Below are 21367 nucleotides of genomic sequence, written 5' to 3' on the forward strand. Positions count from 1 at the left end.
GATCAATTATGAGCTAATGTGGGCTTCGTCCCGATCCCCACACTGTCAGTACATGCTCTGTTACCCCCTGTCAGTCCCGATCCCCACACTGTCAGTACATGCTCTGTTACCCCTGTCAGTCCTGATCCCCACACTGTCAGTACATGCTCTGTTACCCCTCTCAGTCCCGATCCCCACACTGTCAGTACATGCTCTGTTACCCCTCTCAGTCCTGATCCCCACACTGTCAGTACATGCTCTGTTACCCCTCTCAGTCCTGATCCCCACACTGTCAGTACATGCTCTGTTACCCCTCTCAGTCCTGATCCCCACACTGTCAGTACATGCTCTGTTACCCCTCTCAGTCCCGATCCCCACACTGTCAGTACATGCTCTGTTACCCCTCTCAGTCCTGATCCCCACACTGTCAGTACATGCTCTGTTACCCCTCTCAGTCCTGATCCCCACACTGTCAGTACATGCTCTGTTACCCCCTGTCAGTCCTGATCCCCACACTGTCAGTACATGCTCTGTTACCCCTCTCAGTCCTGATCCCCACACTGTCAGTACATGCTCGGTTACCCCCTCTCAGTCCCGATCCCCACACTGTCAGTACATGCTCTGTTACCCCTCTCAGTCCTGATCCCCACACTGTCAGTACATGCTCTGTTACCCCTCTCAGTCCCGATCCCCACACTGTCAGTACATGCTCTGTTACCCCTCTCAGTCCTGATCCCCACACTGTCAGTACATGCTCTGTTACCCCTCTCAGTCCTGATCCCCACACTGTCAGTACATGCTCTGTTACCCCTCTCAGTCCTGATCCCCACACTGTCAGTACATGCTCTGTTACCCCTCTCAGTCCTGATCCCCACACTGTCAGTACATGCTCTGTTACCCCTCTCAGTCCTGATCCCCACACTGTCAGTACATGCTCTGTTACCCCTGTCAGTCCTGACCCCTACACTGTCAGTACATGCTCTGTTACCCCTCTCAGTCCCGATCCCCACACTGTCAGTACATGCTCTGTTACCCCTCTCAGTCCTGATCCCCACACTGTCAGTACATGCTCTGTTACCCCCTGTCAGTCCTGATCTCCACACTGTCAGTACATGCTCTGTTACCCCTCTCAGTCCTGATCCCCACACTGTCAGTACATGCTCTGTTACCTCCTGTCAGTCCCGATCCCCACACTGTCAGTACATGCTCTGTTACACCTGTCAGTCCCAATCCCCACACTGTCAGTACATGCTCTGTTACCTCCTGTCAGTCCCGATCCCCACACTGTCAGTACATGCTCTGTTACCTCCTGTCAGTCCCGATCCCCACACTGTCAGTACATGCTCTGTTACCTCCTGTCAGTCCCGATCCCCACACTGTCAGTACATGCTCTGTTACCCCCTCTCAGTCCTGATCCCCACACTGTCAGTACATGCTCTGTTACCCCCTCTCAGTCCTGATCCCCACACTGTCAGTACATGCTCTGTTACCCCCTCTCAGTCCTGATCCCCACACTGTCAGTACATGCTCTGTTACCCCCTGTCAGTCCTGATCCCCACACTGTCAGTACATGCTCTGTTACCCCTCTCAGTCCTGATCCCCACACTGTCAGTACATGCTCTGTTACCCCCTGTCAGTCCTGATCCCCACACTGTCAGTACATGCTCTGTTACCCCTCTCAGTCCTGATCCCCACACTGTCAGTACATGCTCTGTTACCCCTCTCAGTCCCGATCCCCACACTGTCAGTACATGCTCTGTTACCCCTCTCAGTCCTGATCCCCACACTGTCAGTACATGCTCTGTTACCCCCTGTCAGTCCTGATCCCCACACTGTCAGTACATGCTCTGTTACCCCTCTCAGTCCTGATCCCCACACTGTCAGTACATGCTCTGTTACCCCTCTCAGTCCTGATCCCCACACTGTCAGTACATGCTCTGTTACCCCTCTCAGTCCTGATCCCCACACTGTCAGTACATGCTCTGTTACCCCCTGTCAGTCCTGATCCCCACACTGTCAGTACATGCTCTGTTACCCCCTGTCAGTCCCGATCCCCACACTGTCAGTACATGCTCTGTTACCCCCTGTCAGTCCTGATCCCCACACTGTCAGTACATGCTCTGTTACCCCCTGTCAGTCCCGATCCCCACACTGCCAGTACATGCTCTGTTACCCCCTGTCAGTCCTGATCCCCACACTGTCAGTACATGCTCTGTTACCCCCTGTCAGTCCCGATCCCCACACTGTCAGTACATGCTCTGTTACCCCTCTCAGTCCTGATCCCCACACTGTCAGTACATGCTCTGTTACCCCTGTCAGTCCCGATCCCCACACTGTCAGTACATGCTCTGTTACCCCCTGTCAGTCCTGATCCCCACACTGTCAGTACATGCTCTGTTACCCCTCTCAGTCCTGATCCCCACACTGTCAGTACATGCTCTGTTACCCCTCTCAGTCCTGATCCCCACACTGTCAGTACATGCTCTGTTACCCCTCTCAGTCCTGATCCCCACACTGTCAGTACATGCTCTGTTACCCCTCTCAGTCCCGATCCCCACACTGTCAGGACATGCTCTGTTACCCCCTCTCAGTCCCGATCCCCACACTGTCAGTACATGCTCTGTTACCCCTCTCAGTCCTGATCCCCACACTGTCAGTACATGCTCTGTTACCCCTCTCAGTCCTGATCCCCACACTGTCAGTACATGCTCTGTTACCCCCTGTCAGTCCTGATCCCCACACTGTCAGTACATGCTCTGTTACCCCTCTCAGTCCTGATCCTCACACTGTCAGTACATGCTCTGTTACCCCTCTCAGTCCTGATCCTCACACTGTCAGTACATGCTCTGTTACCCCTCTCAGTCCTGATCCCCACACTGTCAGTACATGCTCTGTTACCCCTCTCAGTCCTGATCCCCACACTGTCAGTACATGCTCTGTTACCCCTGTCAGTCCCGATCCCCACACTGTCAGTACATGCTCTGTTACCCCTCTCAGTCCTGATCCCCACACTGTCAGTACATGCTCTGTTACCCCTCTCAGTCCTGATCCCCACACTGTCAGTACATGCTCTGTTACCCCTCTCAGTCCTGATCCCCACACTGTCAGTACATGCTCTGTTACCCCCTGTCAGTCCTGATCCCCACACTGTCAGTACATGCTCTGTTACCCCTCTCAGTCCTGATCCTCACACTGTCAGTACATGCTCTGTTACCCCTCTCAGTCCTGATCCCCACACTGTCAGTACATGCTCTGTTACCCCTCTCAGTCCTGATCCTCACACTGTCAGTACATGCTCTGTTACCCCTCTCAGTCCTGATCCTCACACTGTCAGTACATGCTCTGTTACCCCTGTCAGTCCTGATCCTCACACTGTCAGTACATGCTCTGTTACCCCTCTCAGTCCTGATCCTCACACTGTCAGTACATGCTCTGTTACCCCTCTCAGTCCTGATCCCCACACTGTCAGTACATGCTCTGTTACCCCTCTCAGTCCTGATCCTCACACTGTCAGTACATGCTCTGTTACCCCTCTCAGTCCTGATCCCCACACTGTCAGTACATGCTCTGTTACCCCTCTCAGTCCTGATCCCCACACTGTCAGTACATGCTCTGTTACCCCTCTCAGTCCTGATCCCCACACTGTCAGTACATGCTCTGTTACCCCTCTCAGTCCTGATCCCCACACTGTCAGTACATGCTCTGTTACCCCTCTCAGTCCTGATCCCCACACTGTCAGTACATGCTCTGTTACCCCTGTCAGTCCCGATCCCCACACTGTCAGTACATGCTCTGTTACCCCTCTCAGTCCTGATCCCCACACTGTCAGTACATGCTCTGTTACCCCTCTCAGTCCTGATCCCCACACTGTCAGTACATGCTCTGTTACCCCTCTCAGTCCTGATCCCCACACTGTCAGTACATGCTCTGTTACCCCCTCTCAGTCCCGATCCCCACACTGTCAGTACATGCTCTGTTACCCCTCTCAGTCCCGATCCCCACACTGTCAGTACATGCTCTGTTACCCCTCTCAGTCCCGATCCCCACACTGTCAGTACATGCTCTGTTACCCCTCTCAGTCCCGATCCCCACACTGTCAGTACATGCTCTGTTACATGTGATGCTGTTGCAGAGACTGTCAATGCTTCAGTCTGAGTTTTCACTCACTTTCCAAGATGATCTTGTGTCCTGCCAGGATTCCATGGATGCACCGGATTCCTTGTTTCCTCACTGTGATTATTTCTTTCAGGTCCTCCTGATTTATTAGACGCAGCAGAAAGTGAAACGTGAGTATACAAATGTTGCTCCCTCCCTTATACTTACTCAGACTGCCTTTCTAGAATATTGTAATTGGAACAGTCAAGCTACCTCCCAAGGGACAGAGCTAGGTGCTGCAGTGGGTTGGATTCTGGTCTTCTGCCCCGGGACCTGGATCCGGCTCGGGGATGTAAGTCTCTGTTGTTTATCATGGATCTATGTGAGATGAGTTCGGTTGATCTCAATCTAGTTTCTGAGCGTGATGGGGGTAATTTTGACTTTGTGCGACAGTGTAAAACAGATGACAAAGAATTGGCCTCCTGTGAAACATCTTTCCCCATTTTTATTTGCATTGAGGTAATCAGGCTGCCGACTCACTATCACCCGTTTTACACTGTCGCACAAAGTCAAAATTTAGAACTGTTAGCATGAAATTTGCAATCTCACTCCAAGAGGCTCTCGGTAAGGGAAAATATTGGGCCTCGGGTCCCTGGGCCCTGGGAAATCATCAGATTTCTGAATTTGTTGATATACTGGCACATTATTAATAAAAAAACACATTTTCTCTTGGCGAGCTGGAAATATTTTTTTGGTTAGGACATGTGATTTGTCAGCATTCGCAGGGGGTCCCCAGGAGAGTGTCATATATTTGTAAGGTGTCCACAGGAGTGTGTAATTATTTGTAGAGGGTCCGTGGGATTGTGTCGATATTTGTGGAGGGTCCGTGGGATTGTGTCGATATTTGTGGAGGGTCCGTGGGATTGTGTCGATATTTGTGGAGGGTCTGTGGGATTGTGTCGATATTTGTGGAGGGTCTGTGGGATTGTGTCGATATTTGTGGAGGGTCTGTGGGATTGTGTGATATTTGTGGAGGGTCTGTGGGATTGTGTCGATATTTGTGGAGGGTCTGTGGGATTGTGTCGATATTTGTGGAGGGTCTGTGGGATTGTGTCGATATTTGTGGAGGGTCTGTGGGATTGTGTGATATTTGTGGAGGGTCCGTGGGATTGTGTGATATTTGTGGAGGGTCTGTGGGATTGTGTCGATATTTGTGGAGGGTCCGTGGGATTGTGTGATATTTGTGGAGGGTCCGTGGGATTGTGTGATATTTGTGGAGGGTCCGTGGGATTGTGTGATATTTGTGGAGGGTCTGTGGGATTGTCTCGATATTTGCGGAGGGTCCGTGGGATTGTGTCGATATTTGTGGAGGGTCCGTGGGATTGTGTCGATATTTGTGGAGGGTCTGTGGGATTGTGTCGATATTTGCGGAGGGTCTGTGGGATTGTGTCGATATTTGTGGAGGGTCTGTGGGATTGTGTCGATATTTGTGGAGGGTCCGTGGGATTGTGTGATATTTGTGCGGGGTCTGTGGGATTGTGTTGATATTTGTGGAGGGTCCGTGGGATTGTGTCGATATTTGTGGAGGGTCTGTGGGATTGTGTCGATATTTGCGGAGGGTCTGTGGGATTGTGTCGATATTTGTGGAGGGTCTGTGGGATTGTCTCGATATTTGTGGAGGGTCTGTGGGATTGTGTGATATTTGCGGAGGGTCTGTGGGATTGTGTCGATATTTGCGGAGGGTCTGTGGGATTGTGTCGATATTTGCGGAGGGTCTGTGGGATTGTGTCGATATTTGTGGAGGGTCTGTGGGATTGTCTCGATATTTGTGGAGGGTCTGTGGGATTGTGTGATATTTGCGGAGGGTCTGTGGGATTGTGTCGATATTTGCGGAGGGTCTGTGGGATTGTGTCGATATTTGCGGAGGGTCTGTGGGATTGTGTGATATTTGTGGAGGGTCTGTGGGATTGTGTTGATATTTGTGGAGGGTCTGTGGGATTGTGTCGATATTTGCGGAGTGTCTGTGGGATTGTGTGATATTTGCGGAGGGTCTGTGGGATTGTGTCGATATTTGCGGAGGGTCTGTGGGATTGTGTGATATTTGTGGAGGGTCTGTGGGATTGTGTTGATATTTGTGGAGGGTCTGTGGGATTGTGTCGATATTTGCGGAGTGTCTGTGGGATTGTGTGATATTTGCGGAGGGTCTGTGGGATTGTGTCGATATTTGTGGAGGGTCTGTGGGATTGTGTTGATATTTGTGGAGGGTCTGTGGGATTGTCTCGATATTTGCGGAGGGTCTGTGGGATTGTGTCGATATTTGTGGGTGGTCTGTGGGATTGTGTGATATTTGCGGAGGGTCTGTGGGATTGTGTGATATTTGTGGAGGGTCTGTGGGATTGTGTCGATATTTGTGGGTGGTCTGTGGGATTGTGTCGATATTTGTGGAGGGTCTGTGGGATTGTGTGATATTTGTGGAGGGTCTGTGGGATTGTGTCGATATTTGCGGAGGGTCTGTGGGATTGTGTGATATTTGCGGAGGGTCTGTGGGATTGTGTCGATATTTGTGGAGGGTCTGTGGGATTGTGTTGATATTTGTGGAGGGTCTGTGGGATTGTCTCGATATTTGCGGAGGGTCTGTGGGATTGTGTCGATATTTGTGGAGGGTCTGTGGGATTGTGTGATATTTGCGGAGGGTCTGTGGGATTGTGTGATATTTGCGGAGGGTCTGTGGGATTGTGTCGATATTTGTGGAGGGTCTGTGGGATTGTGTCGATATTTGTGGAGGGTCTGTGGGATTGTGTTGATATTTGTGGAGGGTCTGTGGGATTGTGTTGATAATTGCGGAGGGTCTGTGGGATTGTGTTGATATTTGTGGAGGGTCTGTTGGATTGTGTCGATATTTGTGGAGGGTCTGTGGGATTGTGTTGATATTTGTGGAGGGTCTGTGGGATTGTGTGATATTTGTGGAGGGTCCGTGGGATTGTGTGATATTTGTGGAGGGTCTGTGGGATTGTGTGATATTTGTGGAGGGTCCGTGGGATTGTGTGATATTTGTGGAGGGTCTGTGGGATTGTGTCGATATTTGCGGAGGGTCTGTGGGATTGTGTCGATATTTGCGGAGGGTCTGTGGGATTGTGTGATATTTGTGGAGGGTCTGTGGGATTGTGTCGATATTTGTGGAGGGTCCGTGGGATTGTGTGATATTTGTGGAGGGTCCGTGGGATTGTGTCGATATTTGCGGAGGGTCCGTGGGATTGTGTCGATATTTGCGGAGGATCTGTGGGATTGTGTCGATATTTGCGGAGGGTCTGTGGGATTGTGTCGATATTTGCGGAGGGTCTGTGGGATTGTGTCGATATTTGTGGAGGGTCCGTGGGATTGTGTCGATATTTGCGGAGGGTCTGTGGGATTGTGTGATATTTGTGGAGGGTCCGTGGGATTGTGTGATATTTGCGGAGGGTCTGTGGGATTGTGTGATATTTGTGGAGGGTCTGTGGGATTGTGTGATATTTGTGGAGGGTCTGTGGGATTGTGTCGATATTTGTGGAGGGTCTGTGGGATTGTGTCGATATTTGTGGAGGGTCCGTGGGATTGTGTCGATATTTGTGGAGGGTCTGTGGGATTGTGTGATATTTGCGGAGGGTCTGTGGGATTGTGTCGATATTTGTGGAGGGTCCGTGGGATTGTGTGATATTTGTGGAGGGTCCGTGGGATTGTGTGATATTTGTGGAGGGTCTGTGGGATTGTGTCGATATTTGTGGAGGGTCCGTGGGATTGTGTCGATATTTGTGGAGGGTCCGTGGGATTGTGTGATATTTGCGGAGGGTCTGTGGGATTGTGTGATATTTGTGGAGGGTCCGTGGGATTGTGTGATATTTGAGGAGGGTCTGTGGGATTGTGTCGATATTTGCGGAGGGTCTGTGGGATTGTGTGATATTTGCGGAGGGTCTGTGGGATTGTGTGATATTTGTGGAGGGTCTGTGGGATTGTGTGATATTTGTGGAGGGTCTGTGGGATTGTGTCGATATTTGTGGAGGGTCTGTGGGATTGTGTCGATATTTGCGGAGGGTCTGTGGGATTGTGTGATATTTGTGGAGGGTCCGTGGGATTGTGTCGATATTTGTGGAGGGTCCGTGGGATTGTGTCGATATTTGTGGAGGGTCCGTGGGATTGTGTCGATATTTGTGGAGGGTCCGTGGGATTGTGTTGATATTTGTGGAGGGTCTGTGGGATTGTGTGATATTTGTGGAGGGTCTGTGGGATTGTGTCGATATTTGTGGAGGGTCTGTGGGATTGTGTCGATATTTGCGGAGGGTCTGTGGGATTGTGTCGATATTTGTGGAGGGTCTGTGGGATTGTGTGATATTTGTGGAGGGTCTGTGGGATTGTGTCGATATTTGCGGAGGGTCTGTGGGATTGTGTCGATATTTGCGGAGGGTCTGTGGGATTGTGTCGATATTTGTGGAGGGTCTGTGGGATTGTGTGATATTTGTGGAGGGTCTGTGGGATTGTGTCGATATTTGTGGAGGGTCTGTGGGATTGTGTGATATTTGCGGAGGGTCTGTGGGATTGTGTCGATATTTGTGGAGGGTCTGTGGGATTGTGTCGATATTTGTGGAGGGTCTGTGGGATTGTGTCGATATTTGTGGAGGGTCTGTGGGATTGTGTCGATATTTGTGGAGGGTCTGTGGGATTGTGTCGATATTTGCGGAGGGGCCGTGGGATTGTGTCGATATTTGTGGAGGGTCTGTGGGATTGTGTGATATTTGCGGAGGGTCCGTGGGATTGTGTCGATATTTGTGGAGGGTCTGTGGGATTGTGTCGATATTTGTGGAGGGTCCGTGGGATTGTGTCGATATTTGTGGAGGGTCTGTGGGATTGTGTCGATATTTGTGGAGGGTCTGTGGGATTGTGTCGATATTTGTGGAGGGTCCGTGGGATTGTGTCGATATTTGTGGAGGGTCCGTGGGATTGTGTCGATATTTGCGGAGGGTCTGTGGGATTGTGTGATATTTGCGGAGGGTCTGTGGGATTGTGTCGATATTTGTGGAGGGTCTGTGGGATTGTGTCGATATTTGCGGAGGGGCCGTGGGATTGTGTTGATATTTGCGGAGGGTCCGTGGGATTGTGTGATATTTGCGGAGGGTCTGTGGGATTGTGTCGATATTTGTGGAGGGTCTGTGGGATTGTGTCGATATTTGTGGAGGGTCTGTGGGATTGTGTCGATATTTGCGGAGGGGCCGTGGGATTGTGTTGATATTTGCGGAGGGTCCGTGGGATTGTGTGATATTTGCGGAGGGTCTGTGGGATTGTGTCGATATTTGCGGAGGGTCTGTGGGATTGTGTCGATATTTGTGGAGGGTCCGTGGGATTGTGTCGATATTTGTGGAGGGTCTGTGGGATTGTGTCGATATTTGTGGAGGGTCTGTGGGATTGTGTGATATTTGTGGAGGGTCTGTGGGATTGTGTCGATATTTGTGGGGTGTCTGTGGGATTGTGTTGATATTTGTGGAGGGTCTGTGGGATTGTGTTGATATTTGTGGGGTGTCTGTGGGATTGTGTGATATTTGTGGAGGGTCTGTGGGATTGTGTTGATATTTGTGGAGGGTCTGTGGGATTGTGTGATATTTGTGGAGGGTCTGTGGGATTGTGTCGATATTTGTGGGGGGTCTGTGGGATTGTGTGATATTTGCGGAGGGTCTGTGGGATTGTGTCGATATTTGCGGAGGGTCTGTGGGATTGTGTGATATTTGTGGAGGGTCTGTGGGATTGTGTCGATATTTGTGGGGGGTCTGTGGGATTGTGTGATATTTGTGGAGGGTCTGTGGGATTGTGTCGATATTTGTGGAGGGTCTGTGGGATTGTGTCGATATTTGTGGAGGGTCTGTGGGATTGTGTCGATATTTGCGGAGGGTCTGTGGGATTGTGTCGATATTTGCGGAGGGTCTGTGGGATTGTGTCGATATTTGCGGAGGGTCCGTGGGATTGTGTCGATATTTGTGGAGGGTCTGTGGGATTGTGTGATATTTGTGGAGGGTCTGTGGGATTGTGTGATATTTGTGGAGGGTCTGTGGGATTGTGTCGATATTTGAGGAGGTTCTGTGGGATTGTGTGATATTTGCGGAGGGTCTGTGGGATTGTGTCGATATTTGTGGAGGGTCTGTGGGATTGTGTCGATATTTGCGGAGGGTCTGTGGGATTGTGTCGATATTTGCGGAGGGTCCGTGGGATTGTGTCGATATTTGTGGAGGGTCTGTGGGATTGTGTGATATTTGTGGAGGGTCCGTGGGATTGTGTCGATATTTGCGGAGGGTCCGTGGGATTGTGTCGATATTTGCGGAGGGTCTGTGGGATTGTGTGATATTTGTGGAGGGTCTGTGGGATTGTGTGATATTTGTGGAGGGTCCGTGGGATTGTGTTGATATTTGTGGAGGGTCTGTGGGATTGTGTCGATATTTGTGGAGGGTCCGTGGGATTGTGTCGATATTTGTGGAGGGTCCGTGGGATTGTGTCGATATTTGCGGAGGGTCTGTGGGATTGTGTGATATTTGTGGAGGGTCCACGGGATTGTGTCGATATTTGCGGAGGGTCTGTGGGATTGTGTCGATATTTGCGGAGGGTCTGTGGGATTGTGTCGATATTTGCGGAGGGTCTGTGGGATTGTGTTGATATTTGTGGAGGGTCCGTGGGATTGTGTGATATTTGTGCAGGGTCTGTGGGATTGTGTGATATTTGCGGGGGGTCTGTGGGATTGTGTCGATATTTGTGGAGGGTCTGTGGGATTGTGTGATATTTGTGGAGGGTCTGTGGGATTGTGTGATATTTGTGGAGGGTCCGTGGGATTGTGTTGATATTTGCGGAGGGTCTGTGGGATTGTGTCGATATTTGTGGAGGGTCTGTGGGATTGTGTGATATTTGCGGAGGGTCTGTGGGATTGTGTGATATTTGTGGAGGGTCCGTGGGATTGTGTTGATATTTGCGGAGGGTCTGTGGGATTGTGTCGATATTTGTGGAGGGTCTGTGGGATTGTGTGATATTTGTGGAGGGTCTGTGGGATTGTGTGATATTTGTGGAGGGTCTGTGGGATTGTGTCGATATTTGCGGAGGGTCTGTGGGATTGTGTGATATTTGCGGAGGGTCTGTGGGATTGTGTCGATATTTGTGGAGGGTCCGTGGGATTGTGTGATATTTGCGGAGGGTCTGTGGGATTGTGTGATATTTGCGGAGGGTCTGTGGGATTGTGTGATATTTGCGGAGGGTCTGTGGGATTGTGTGATATTTGCGGAGGGTTTGTGGGATTGTGTGATATTTGTGGAGGGTCTGTGGGATTGTGTGATATTTGTGGGGGGTCTGTGGGATTGTGTGATATTTGTGGGGGGTCTGTGGGATTGTGTCGATATTTGTGGAGGGTCTGTGGGATTGTGTCGATATTTGAGGAGGGTCTGTGGGATTGTGTCGATATTTGTGGGGGGTCTGTGGGATTGTGTCGATATTTGTGGAGGGTCTGTGGGATTGTGTCGATATTTGCGGAGGGTCTGTGGGATTGTGTGATATTTGTGGAGGGTCCGTGGGATTGTGTCGATATTTGTGGAGGGTCTGTGGGATTGTGTCGATATTTGTGGAGGGTCCGTGGGATTGTGTCGATATTTGCGGAGGGTCTGTGGGATTGTGTGATATTTGTGGAGGGTCCGTGGGATTGTGTCGATATTTGTGGAGGGTCCGTAGGATTGTGTCGATATTTGTGGAGGGTCTGTGGGATTGTGTCGATATTTGTGGAGGGTCTGTGGGATTGTGTGATATTTGTGGAGGGTCTGTGGGATTGTGTCGATATTTGTGGAGGGTCTGTGGGATTGTGTGATATTTGTGGAGGGTCTGTGGGATTGTGTCGATATTTGTGGAGGGTCTGTGGGATTGTGTCGATATTTGTGGAGGGTCTGTGGGATTGTGTCGATATTTGTGGAGGGTCTGTGGGATTGTGTGATATTTGTGGAGGGTCTGTGGGATTGTGTCGATATTTGTGGAGGGTCTGTGGGATTGTGTCGATATTTGTGGAGGGTCTGTGGGATTGTGTGATATTTGTGGAGGGTCCGTGGGATTGTGTGATATTTGTGGAGGGTCTGTGGGATTGTGTCGATATTTGTGTGGGGTCTGTGGGATTGTGTGATATTTGTGGAGGGTCTGTGGGATTGTGTCGATATTTGCGGAGGGGCCGTGGGATTGTGTCGATATTTGTGGAGGGTCTGTGGGATTGTGTGATATTTGTGGAGGGTCTGTGGGATTGTGTGATATTTGTGGAGGGTCTGTGGGATTGTGTGATATTTGCGGAGGGTCTGTGGGATTGTGTGATATTTGTGGAGGGTCTGTGGGATTGTGTGATATTTGTGGAGGGTCTGTGGGATTGTGTTGATATTTGCGGAGGGGCCGTGGGATTGTGTCGATATTTGTGGAGGGTCTGTGGGATTGTGTCGATATTTGTGGAGGGTCTGTGGGATTGTGTGATATTTGCGGGGGGTCTGTGGGATTGTGTCGATATTTGCGGAGGGTCTGTGGGATTGTGTGATATTTGCGGGGGGTCTGTGGGATTGTGTCGATATTTGTGGAGGGTCTGTGGGATTGTGTGATATTTGTGGAGGGTCTGTGGGATTGTGTCGATATTTGTGGAGGGTCTGTGGGATTGTGTCGATATTTGCGGAGGGTCTGTGGGATTGTGTGATATTTGTGGAGGGTCTGTGGGATTGTGTGATATTTGTGGAGGGTCCGTGGGATTGTGTCGATATTTGTGGAGGGTCTGTGGGATTGTGTGATATTTGTGGAGGGTCTGTGGGATTGTGTGATATTTGTGGAGGGTCTGTGGGATTGTGTCGATATTTGTGGAGGGTCTGTGGGATTGTGTTGATATTTGTGGAGGGTCTGTGGGATTGTGTCGATATTTGTGGAGGGTCTGTGGGATTGTGTGATATTTGTGGAGCGTCTGTGGGATTGTGTCGATATTTGTGGAGGGTCTGTGGGATTGTGTTGATATTTGTGGAGGGTCTGTGGGATTGTGTCGATATTTGCGGAGGGTCTGTGGGATTGTGTTGATATTTGCGGAGGGTCTGTGGGATTGTGTTGATATTTGCGGAGGGTCTGTGGGATTGTGTCGATATTTGCGGAGGGTCTGTGGGATTGTGTGATATTTGTGGAGGGTCTGTGGGATTGTGTCGATATTTGCGGAGGGTCTGTGGGATTGTGTCGATATTTGCGGAGGGTCTGTGGGATTGTGTGATATTTGAGGAGGGTCCGTGGGATTGTGTCGATATTTGTGGAGGGTCTGTGGGATTGTGTGATATTTGTGGAGGGTCCGTGGGATTGTGTCGATATTTGTGGAGGGTCTGTGGGATTGTGTGATATTTGTGGAGGGTCCGTGGGATTGTGTCGATATTTGCGGAGGGTCTGTGGGATTGTGTCGATATTTGTGGAGGGTCTGTGGGATTGTGTGATATTTGTGGAGGGTCTGTGGGATTGTGTGATATTTGTGGAGGGACCGTGGGATTGTGTCGATATTTGCGGAGGGTCTGTGGGATTGTGTCGATATTTGTGGAGGGTCCGTGGGATTGTGTGATATTTGTGGGGGGTCTGTGGGATTGTGTGATATTTGCGGAGGGTCTGTGGGATTGTGTCGATATTTGTGGGGGGTCTGTGGGATTGTGTGATATTTGCGGGGGGTCTGTGGGATTGTGTCGATATTTGTGGAGGGTCTGTGGGATTGTGTCGATATTTGTGGAGGGTCCGTGGGATTGTGTGATATTTGTGGAGGGTCCGTGGGATTGTGTGATATTTGCGGAGGGTCTGTGGGATTGTGTGATATTTGAGGAGGGTCCGTGGGATTGTGTGATATTTGTGGAGGGTCTGTGGGATTGTGTTGATATTTGTGGAGGGTCTGTGGGATTGTGTGATATTTGCGGAGGGTCTGTGGGATTGTGTCGATATTTGCGGAGGGTCCGTGGGATTGTGTCGATATTTGCGGAGGGTCTGTGGGATTGTGTCGATATTTGTGGAGGGTCCGTGGGATTGTGTCGATATTTGTGGAGGGTCTGTGGGATTGTGTTGATATTTGTGGAGGGTCTGTGGGATTGTGTCGATATTTGCGGAGGGTCTGTGGGATTGTGTCGATATTTGTGGAGGGTCCGTGGGATTGTGTCGATATTTGTGGAGGGTCTGTGGGATTGTGTCGATATTTGCGGAGGGTCTGTGGGATTGTGTCGATATTTGTGGAGGGTCTGTGGGATTGTGTCGATATTTGCGGAGGGTCTGTGGGATTGTGTCGATATTTGCGGAGGGTCTGTGGGATTGTGTTGATATTTGTGGAGGGTCTGTGGGATTGTGTGATATTTGTGGAGGGTCTGTGGGATTGTGTTGATATTTGTGGGGGGTCTGTGGGATTGTGTTGATATTTGCGGAGGGGCCGTGGGATTGTGTGATATTTGCGGAGGGTCTGTGGGATTGTGTGATATTTGTGGAGGGTCTGTGGGATTGTGTGATATTTGTGGAGGGTCTGTGGGATTGTGTGATATTTGCGGAGGGTCTGTGGGATTGTGTGATATTTGTGGAGGGTCTGTGGGATTGTGTGATATTTGTGGAGGGTCTGTGGGATTGTGTTGATATTTGTGGAGGGTCTGTGGGATTGTGTTGATATTTGCGGAGGGGCCGTGGGATTGTGTGATATTTGCGGGGGGTCTGTGGGATTGTGTCGATATTTGCGGAGGGTCTGTGGGATTGTGTGATATTTGCGGGGGGTCTGTGGGATTGTGTCGATATTTGCGGAGGGTCTGTGGGATTGTGTTGATATTTGTGGAGGGTCTGTGGGATTGTGTGATATTTGTGGAGGGTCTGTGGGATTGTGTCGATATTTGTGGAGGGTCTGTGGGATTGTGTGATATTTGCGGAGGGTCTGTGGGATTGTGTCGATATTTGCGGAGGGTCTGTGGGATTGTGTGATATTTGTGGAGGGTCTGTGGGATTGTGTCGATATTTGTGGAGGGTCTGTGGGATTGTGTGATATTTGTGGAGGGTCTGTGGGATTGTGTGATATTTGTGGAGGGTCTGTGGGATTGTGTCGATATTTGTGGAGGGTCTGTGGGATTGTGTTGATATTTGTGGAGGGTCTGTGGGATTGTGTTGATATTTGTGGAGGGTCTGTGGGATTGTGTCGATATTTGTGGAGGGTCTGTGGGATTGTGTTGATATTTGTGGAGGGTCTGTGGGATTGTGTCGATATTTGCGGAGGGTCTGTGGGATTGTGTTGATATTTGCGGAGGGTCTGTGGGATTGTGTCGATATTTGCGGAGGGTCTGTGGGATTGTGTGATATTTGTGGAGGGTCTGTGGGATTGTGTCGATATTTGCGGAGGGTCTGTGGGATTGTGTCGATATTTGCGGAGGGTCTGTGGGATTGTGTGATATTTGAGGAGGGTCCGTGGGATTGTGTCGATATTTGTGGAGGGTCTGTGGGATTGTGTGATATTTGTGGAGGGTCCGTGGGATTGTGTCGATATTTGTGGAGGGTCTGTGGGATTGTGTGATATTTGTGGAGGGTCCGTGGGATTGTGTCGATATTTGCGGAGGGTCTGTGGGATTGTGTCGATATTTGTGGAGGGTCTGTGGGATTGTGTGATATTTGTGGAGGGTCTGTGGGATTGTGTGATATTTGTGGAGGGTCCGTGGGATTGTGTCGATATTTGTGGAGGGTCTGTGGGATTGTGTCGATATTTGTGGAGGGTCCGTGGGATTGTGTGATATTTGTGGGGGGTCTGTGGGATTGTGTGATATTTGCGGAGGGTCTGTGGGATTGTGTCGATATTTGTGGGGGGTCTGTGGGATTGTGTGATATTTGTGGAGGGTCCGTGGGATTGTGTGATATTTGCGGAGGGTCTGTGGGATTGTGTGATATTTGAGGAGGGTCCGTGGGATTGTGTGATATTTGTGGAGGGTCTGTGGGATTGTGTTGATATTTGCGGAGGGTCTGTGGGATTGTGTGATATTTGCGGAGGGTCTGTGGGATTGTGTCGATATTTGCGGAGGGTCCGTGGGATTGTGTCGATATTTGCGGAGGGTCTGTGGGATTGTGTCGATATTTGTGGAGGGTCCGTGGGATTGTGTCGATATTTGTGGAGGGTCTGTGGGATTGTGTTGATATTTGTGGAGGGTCTGTGGGATTGTGTCGATATTTGCGGAGGGTCCGTGGGATTGTGTCGATATTTGCGGGGGGTCTGTGGGATTGTGTCGATATTTGTGGAGGGTCCGTGGGATTGTGTTGATATTTGTGGAGGGTCCGTGGGATTGTGTCGATATTTGCGGAGGGTCTGTGGGATTGTGACGATATTTGTTAAGGGTCTGTGGGATTGTGTCGATATTTGCGGAGGGTCTGTGGGATTGTGTCGATATTTGTGGAGGGTCTGTTGGATTGTGTCGATATTTGCGGAGGGTCTGTGGGATTGTGTCGATATTTGTGGAGGGTCTGTTGGATTGTGTCGATATTTGTGGAGGGTCTGTGGGATTGTGTTATATTTGTGGGGGGTCTGTGGGATTGTGTCGATATTTGTGGAGGGTCCGTGGGATTGTGTCGATATTTGTGGAGGGTCTGTGGGATTGTGTCGATATTTGCGGAGGGTCTGTGGGATTGTGTTATATTTGTGGGGGGTCTGTGGGATTGTGTCGATATTTGTGGAGGGTCTGTGGGATTGTGTCGATATTTGTGGAAGGTCTGTGGGATTGTGTCGATATTTGCGGAGGGTCTGTGGGATTGTGTCGATATTTGCGGAGGGTCTGTGGGATTGTGTCGATATTTGCGGAGGGTCTGTGGGATTGTGTCGATATTTGCGGAGGGTCTGTGGGATTGTGTTGATATTTGCGGAGGGTCTGTGGGATTGTGTCGATATTTGTGGAGGGTCTGTGGGATTGTGTCGATATTTGTGGAGGGTCCGTGGGATTGTGTGATATTTGCGGAGGGTCCGTGGGATTGTGTCGATATTTGCGGAGGGTCTGTGGGATTGTGTCGATATTTGTGGAGGGTCCGTGGGATTGTGTGATATTTGCGGAGGGTCCGTGGGATTGTGTCGATATTTGCGGAGGGTCTGTGGGATTGTGTCGATATTTGTGGAGGGTCTGTGGGATTGTGTCGATATTTGTGGGGGGTCTGTGGGATTGTGTGATATTTGTGGGGGGTCTGTGGGATTGTGTCGATATTTGTGGAGGGTCTGTGGGATTGTGTCGATATTTGTGGAGGGTCTGTGGGATTGTGTCGATATTTGCGGAGGGTCTGTGGGATTGTGTCGATATTTGTGGGGGGTCTGTGGGATTGTGTCGATATTTGTGGGGGGTCTGTGGGATTGTGTGATATTTGTGGGGGGTCTGTGGGATTGTGTTGATATTTGTGGGGGGTCTGTGGGATTGTGTCGATATTTGTGGAGGGTCCGTGGGATTGTGTCGATATTTGCGGAGGGTCCGTGGGATTGTGTGATATTTGCGGAGGGTTTATGGGATTGTGTCGATATTTGCGGAGGGTCTGTGGGATTGTGTCGATATTTGCGGAGGGTCTGTGGGATTGTGTGATATTTGCGGAGGGTTTATGGGATTGTGTCGATATTTGCGGAGGGTCTGTGGGATTGTGTCGATATTTGTGGAGGGTCTGTGGGATTGTGTCGATATTTGTGGAGGGTCTGTGGGATTGTGTCGATATTTGTGGAGGGTCTGTGGGATTGTGTGATATTTGTGGAGGGTCTGTGGGATTGTGTTATATTTGCGGAGGGTCTGTGGGATTGTGTCGATATTTGTGGAGGGTCCGTGGGATTGTGTCGATATTTGCGGAGGGTCTGTGGGATTGTGACGATATTTGTGGAGGGTCTGTGGGATTGTGTCGATATTTGCGGAGGGTCTGTGGGATTGTGTCGATATTTGTGGAGGGTCTGTTGGATTGTGTCGATATTTGCGGAGGGTCTGTGGGATTGTGTCGATATTTGTGGAGTGTCTGTTGGATTGTGTGATATTTGTGGAGGGTCTGTGGGATTGTGTCGATATTTGCGGAGGGTCTGTGAGATTGTGTCGATATTTGCGGAGGGTCTGTGGGATTGTGTCGATATTTGTGGAGGGTCTGTGGGATTGTGTTATATTTGTGGGGGGTCTGTGGGATTGTGTCGATATTTGCGGAGGGTCTGTGGGATTGTGTCGATATTTGTGGAGGGTCTGTGGGATTGTGTTATATTTGTGGGGGGTCTGTGGGATTGTGTCGATATTTGTGGAGGGTCCGTGGGATTGTGTCGATATTTGTGGAGGGTCTGTGGGATTGTGTGATATTTGTGGAGGGTCTGTGGGATTGTGTCGATATTTGTGGGGGGTCTGTGGGATTGTGTCGATATTTGCGGAGGGTCTGTGGGATTGTGTCGATATTTGCGGAGGGTCTGTGGGATTGTGTCGATATTTGTGGAGGGTCTGTGGGATTGTGTCGATATTTGCGGAGGGTCTGTGGGATTGTGTCGATATTTGCGGAGGGTCTGTGGGATTGTGTTGATATTTGTGGAGGGTCTGTGGGATTGTGTGATATTTGTGGAGGGTCTGTGGGATTGTGTCGATATTTGCGGAGGGTCTGTGGGATTGTGTCGATATTTGCGGAGGGTCTGTGGGATTGTGTTGATATTTGCGGAGGGTCTGTGGGATTGTGTCGATATTTGTGGAGGGTCTGTGGGATTGTGTCGATATTTGTGGAGGGTCCGTGGGATTGTGTGATATTTGCGGAGGGTCCGTGGGATTGTGTCGATATTTGCGGAGGGTCTGTGGGATTGTGTCGATATTTGTGGAGGGTCTGTGGGATTGTGTCGATATTTGTGGAGGGTCTGTGGGATTGTGTCGATATTTGCGGAGGGTCTGTGGGATTGTGTCGATATTTGTGGGGGGTCTGTGGGATTGTGTCGATATTTGTGGGGGGTCTGTGGGATTGTGTGATATTTGTGGGGGGTCTGTGGGATTGTGTTGATATTTGTGGGGGGTCTGTGGGATTGTGTCGATATTTGTGGGGGGTCTGTGGGATTGTGTTGATATTTGTGGGGGGTCTGTGGGATTGTGTCGATATTTGTGGGGGGTCTGTGGGATTGTGTTGATATTTGCGGAGGGTCTGTGGGATTGTGTGATATTTGCGGAGGGTCTGTGGGATTGTGTCGATATTTGTGGGGGGTCTGTGGGATTGTGTCGATATTTGTGGGGGGTCTGTGGGATTGTGTTGATATTTGTGGAGGGTCTGTGGGATTGTGTTGATATTTGTGGAGGGTCTGTGGGATTGTGTTGATATTTGTGGAGGGTCTGTGGGATTGTGTCGATGTTTGTGGAGGGTCTGTGGGATTGTGTCGATATTTGTGGAGGGTCTGTGGGATTGTGTCGATATTTGTGGAGGGTCTGTGGGATTGTGTCGATATTTGTGGAGGGTCTGTGGGATTGTGTCGATATTTGTGGAGGGTCTGTGGGATTGTGTCGATATTTGTGGAGGGTCTGTGGGATTGTGTGATATTTGTGGAGGGTCTGTGGGATTGTGTTATATTTGCGGAGGGTCTGTGGGATTGTGTCGATATTTGTGGAGGGTCTGTGGGATTGTGTGATATTTGTGGAGGGTCCGTGGGATTGTGTCGATATTTGCGGAGGGTCTGTGGGATTGTGTCGATATTTGTGGAGGGTCAGTGGGATTGTGTGATATTTGCGGAGGGTCCGTGGGATTGTGTCGATATTTGTGGAGGGTCTGTGGGATTGTGTCGATATTTGTGGAGGGTCTGTGGGATTGTGTGATATTTGCGGAGGGTCCGTGGGATTGTGTCGATATTTGTGGAGGGTCCGTGGGATTGTGTCGATATTTGTGGAGGGTCTGTGGGATTGTGTCGATATTTGCGGAGGGTCTGTGGGATTGTGTGATATTTGTGGAGGGTCTGTGGGATTGTGTCGATATTTGTGGAGGGTCTGTGGGATTGTGTGATATTTGTGGAGGGTCTGTGGGATTGTGTCGATATTTGTGGAGGGTCTGTGGGATTGTGTGATATTTGCGGAGGGTCTGTGGGATTGTGTGATATTTGCGGAGGGTCTGTGGGATTGTGTCGATATTTGTGGAGGGTCTGTGGGATTGTGTCGATATTTGTGGAGGGTCTGTGGGATTGTGTGATATTTGTGGAGGGTCCGTGGGATTGTGTCGATATTTGCAGAGGGTCTGTGGGATTGTGTCGATATTTGTGGAGGGTCTGTGGGATTGTGTCGATATTTGTGGAGGGTCCGTGGGATTGTGTCGATATTTGTGGAGGGTCCGTGGGATTGTGTGATATTTGCGGAGGGTCTGTGGGATTGTGTGATATTTGAGGAGGGTCCGTGGGATTGTGTGATATTTGTGGAGGGTCTGTGGGATTGTGTTGATATTTGTGGAGGGTCTGTGGGATTGTGTGATATTTGCGGAGGGTCTGTGGGATTGTGTCGATATTTGCGCAGGGTCCGTGGGATTGTGTCGATATTTGTGGAGGGTCTGTGGAATTGTGTTGATATTTGTGGAGGGTCTGTGGGATTGTGTCGATATTTGTGGAGGGTCCGTGGGATTGTGTTGATATTTGAGGAGGGTCCGTGGGATTGTGTCGATATTTGCGGAGGGTCTGTGGGATTGTGTCGATATTTGCGGAGGGTCCGTGGGATTGTGTCGATATTTGTGGAGGGTCTGTGGGATTGTGTCGATATTTGTGGAGGGTCTGTGGGATTGTGTCGATATTTGCGGAGGGTCTGTGGGATTGTGTCGATATTTGTGGAGGGTCCGTGGGATTGTGTCGATATTTGTGGAGGGTCTGTGGGATTGTGTCGATATTTGTGGAGGGTCTGTGGGATTGTGTGATATTTGTGGAGGGCTCTGTGGGATTGTGTCGATATTTGTGGAGGGTCTGTGGGATTGTGTGATATTTGTGGAGGGTCTGTGGGATTGTGTCGATATTTGTGGAGGGTCTGTGGGATTGTGTGATATTTGTGGAGGGCTCTGTGGGATTGTGTCGATATTTGTGGAGGGTCTGTGGGATTGTGTGATATTTGTGGAGGGTCTGTGGGATTGTGTCGATATTTGTGGAGGGTCTGTGGGATTGTGTCGATATTTGTGGAGGGTCTGTGGGATTGTGTCGATATTTGTGGAGGGTCTGTGGGATTGTGTGATATTTGTGGAGGGCTCTGTGGGATTGTGTCGATATTTGTGGAGGGTCTGTGGGATTGTGTGATATTTGTGGAGGGTCTGTGGGATTGTGTCGATATTTGTGGAG

General features: G+C 50.0%; 1 protein-coding gene across 1 annotated transcript in view; it reads left to right on the forward strand.

Moving 5' to 3' along the window:
* The window catches only part of dgki (diacylglycerol kinase, iota), a 338338-nt gene that overhangs the window by 258925 nt on the left and 58046 nt on the right, over nucleotides 1–21367 (forward strand). Inside the window, exon 29 of the mRNA XM_068000112.1 lies at nucleotides 4229–4265. Coding sequence (XP_067856213.1) covers nucleotides 4229–4265 — 37 coding nt within the window. The remainder of the gene's footprint in view (nucleotides 1–4228; nucleotides 4266–21367) is intronic.

Source organism: Heptranchias perlo, chromosome 18 (genome assembly GCF_035084215.1).
Source record: "Heptranchias perlo isolate sHepPer1 chromosome 18, sHepPer1.hap1, whole genome shotgun sequence".
NCBI classification, from domain to species: domain Eukaryota; kingdom Metazoa; phylum Chordata; class Chondrichthyes; order Hexanchiformes; family Hexanchidae; genus Heptranchias; species Heptranchias perlo.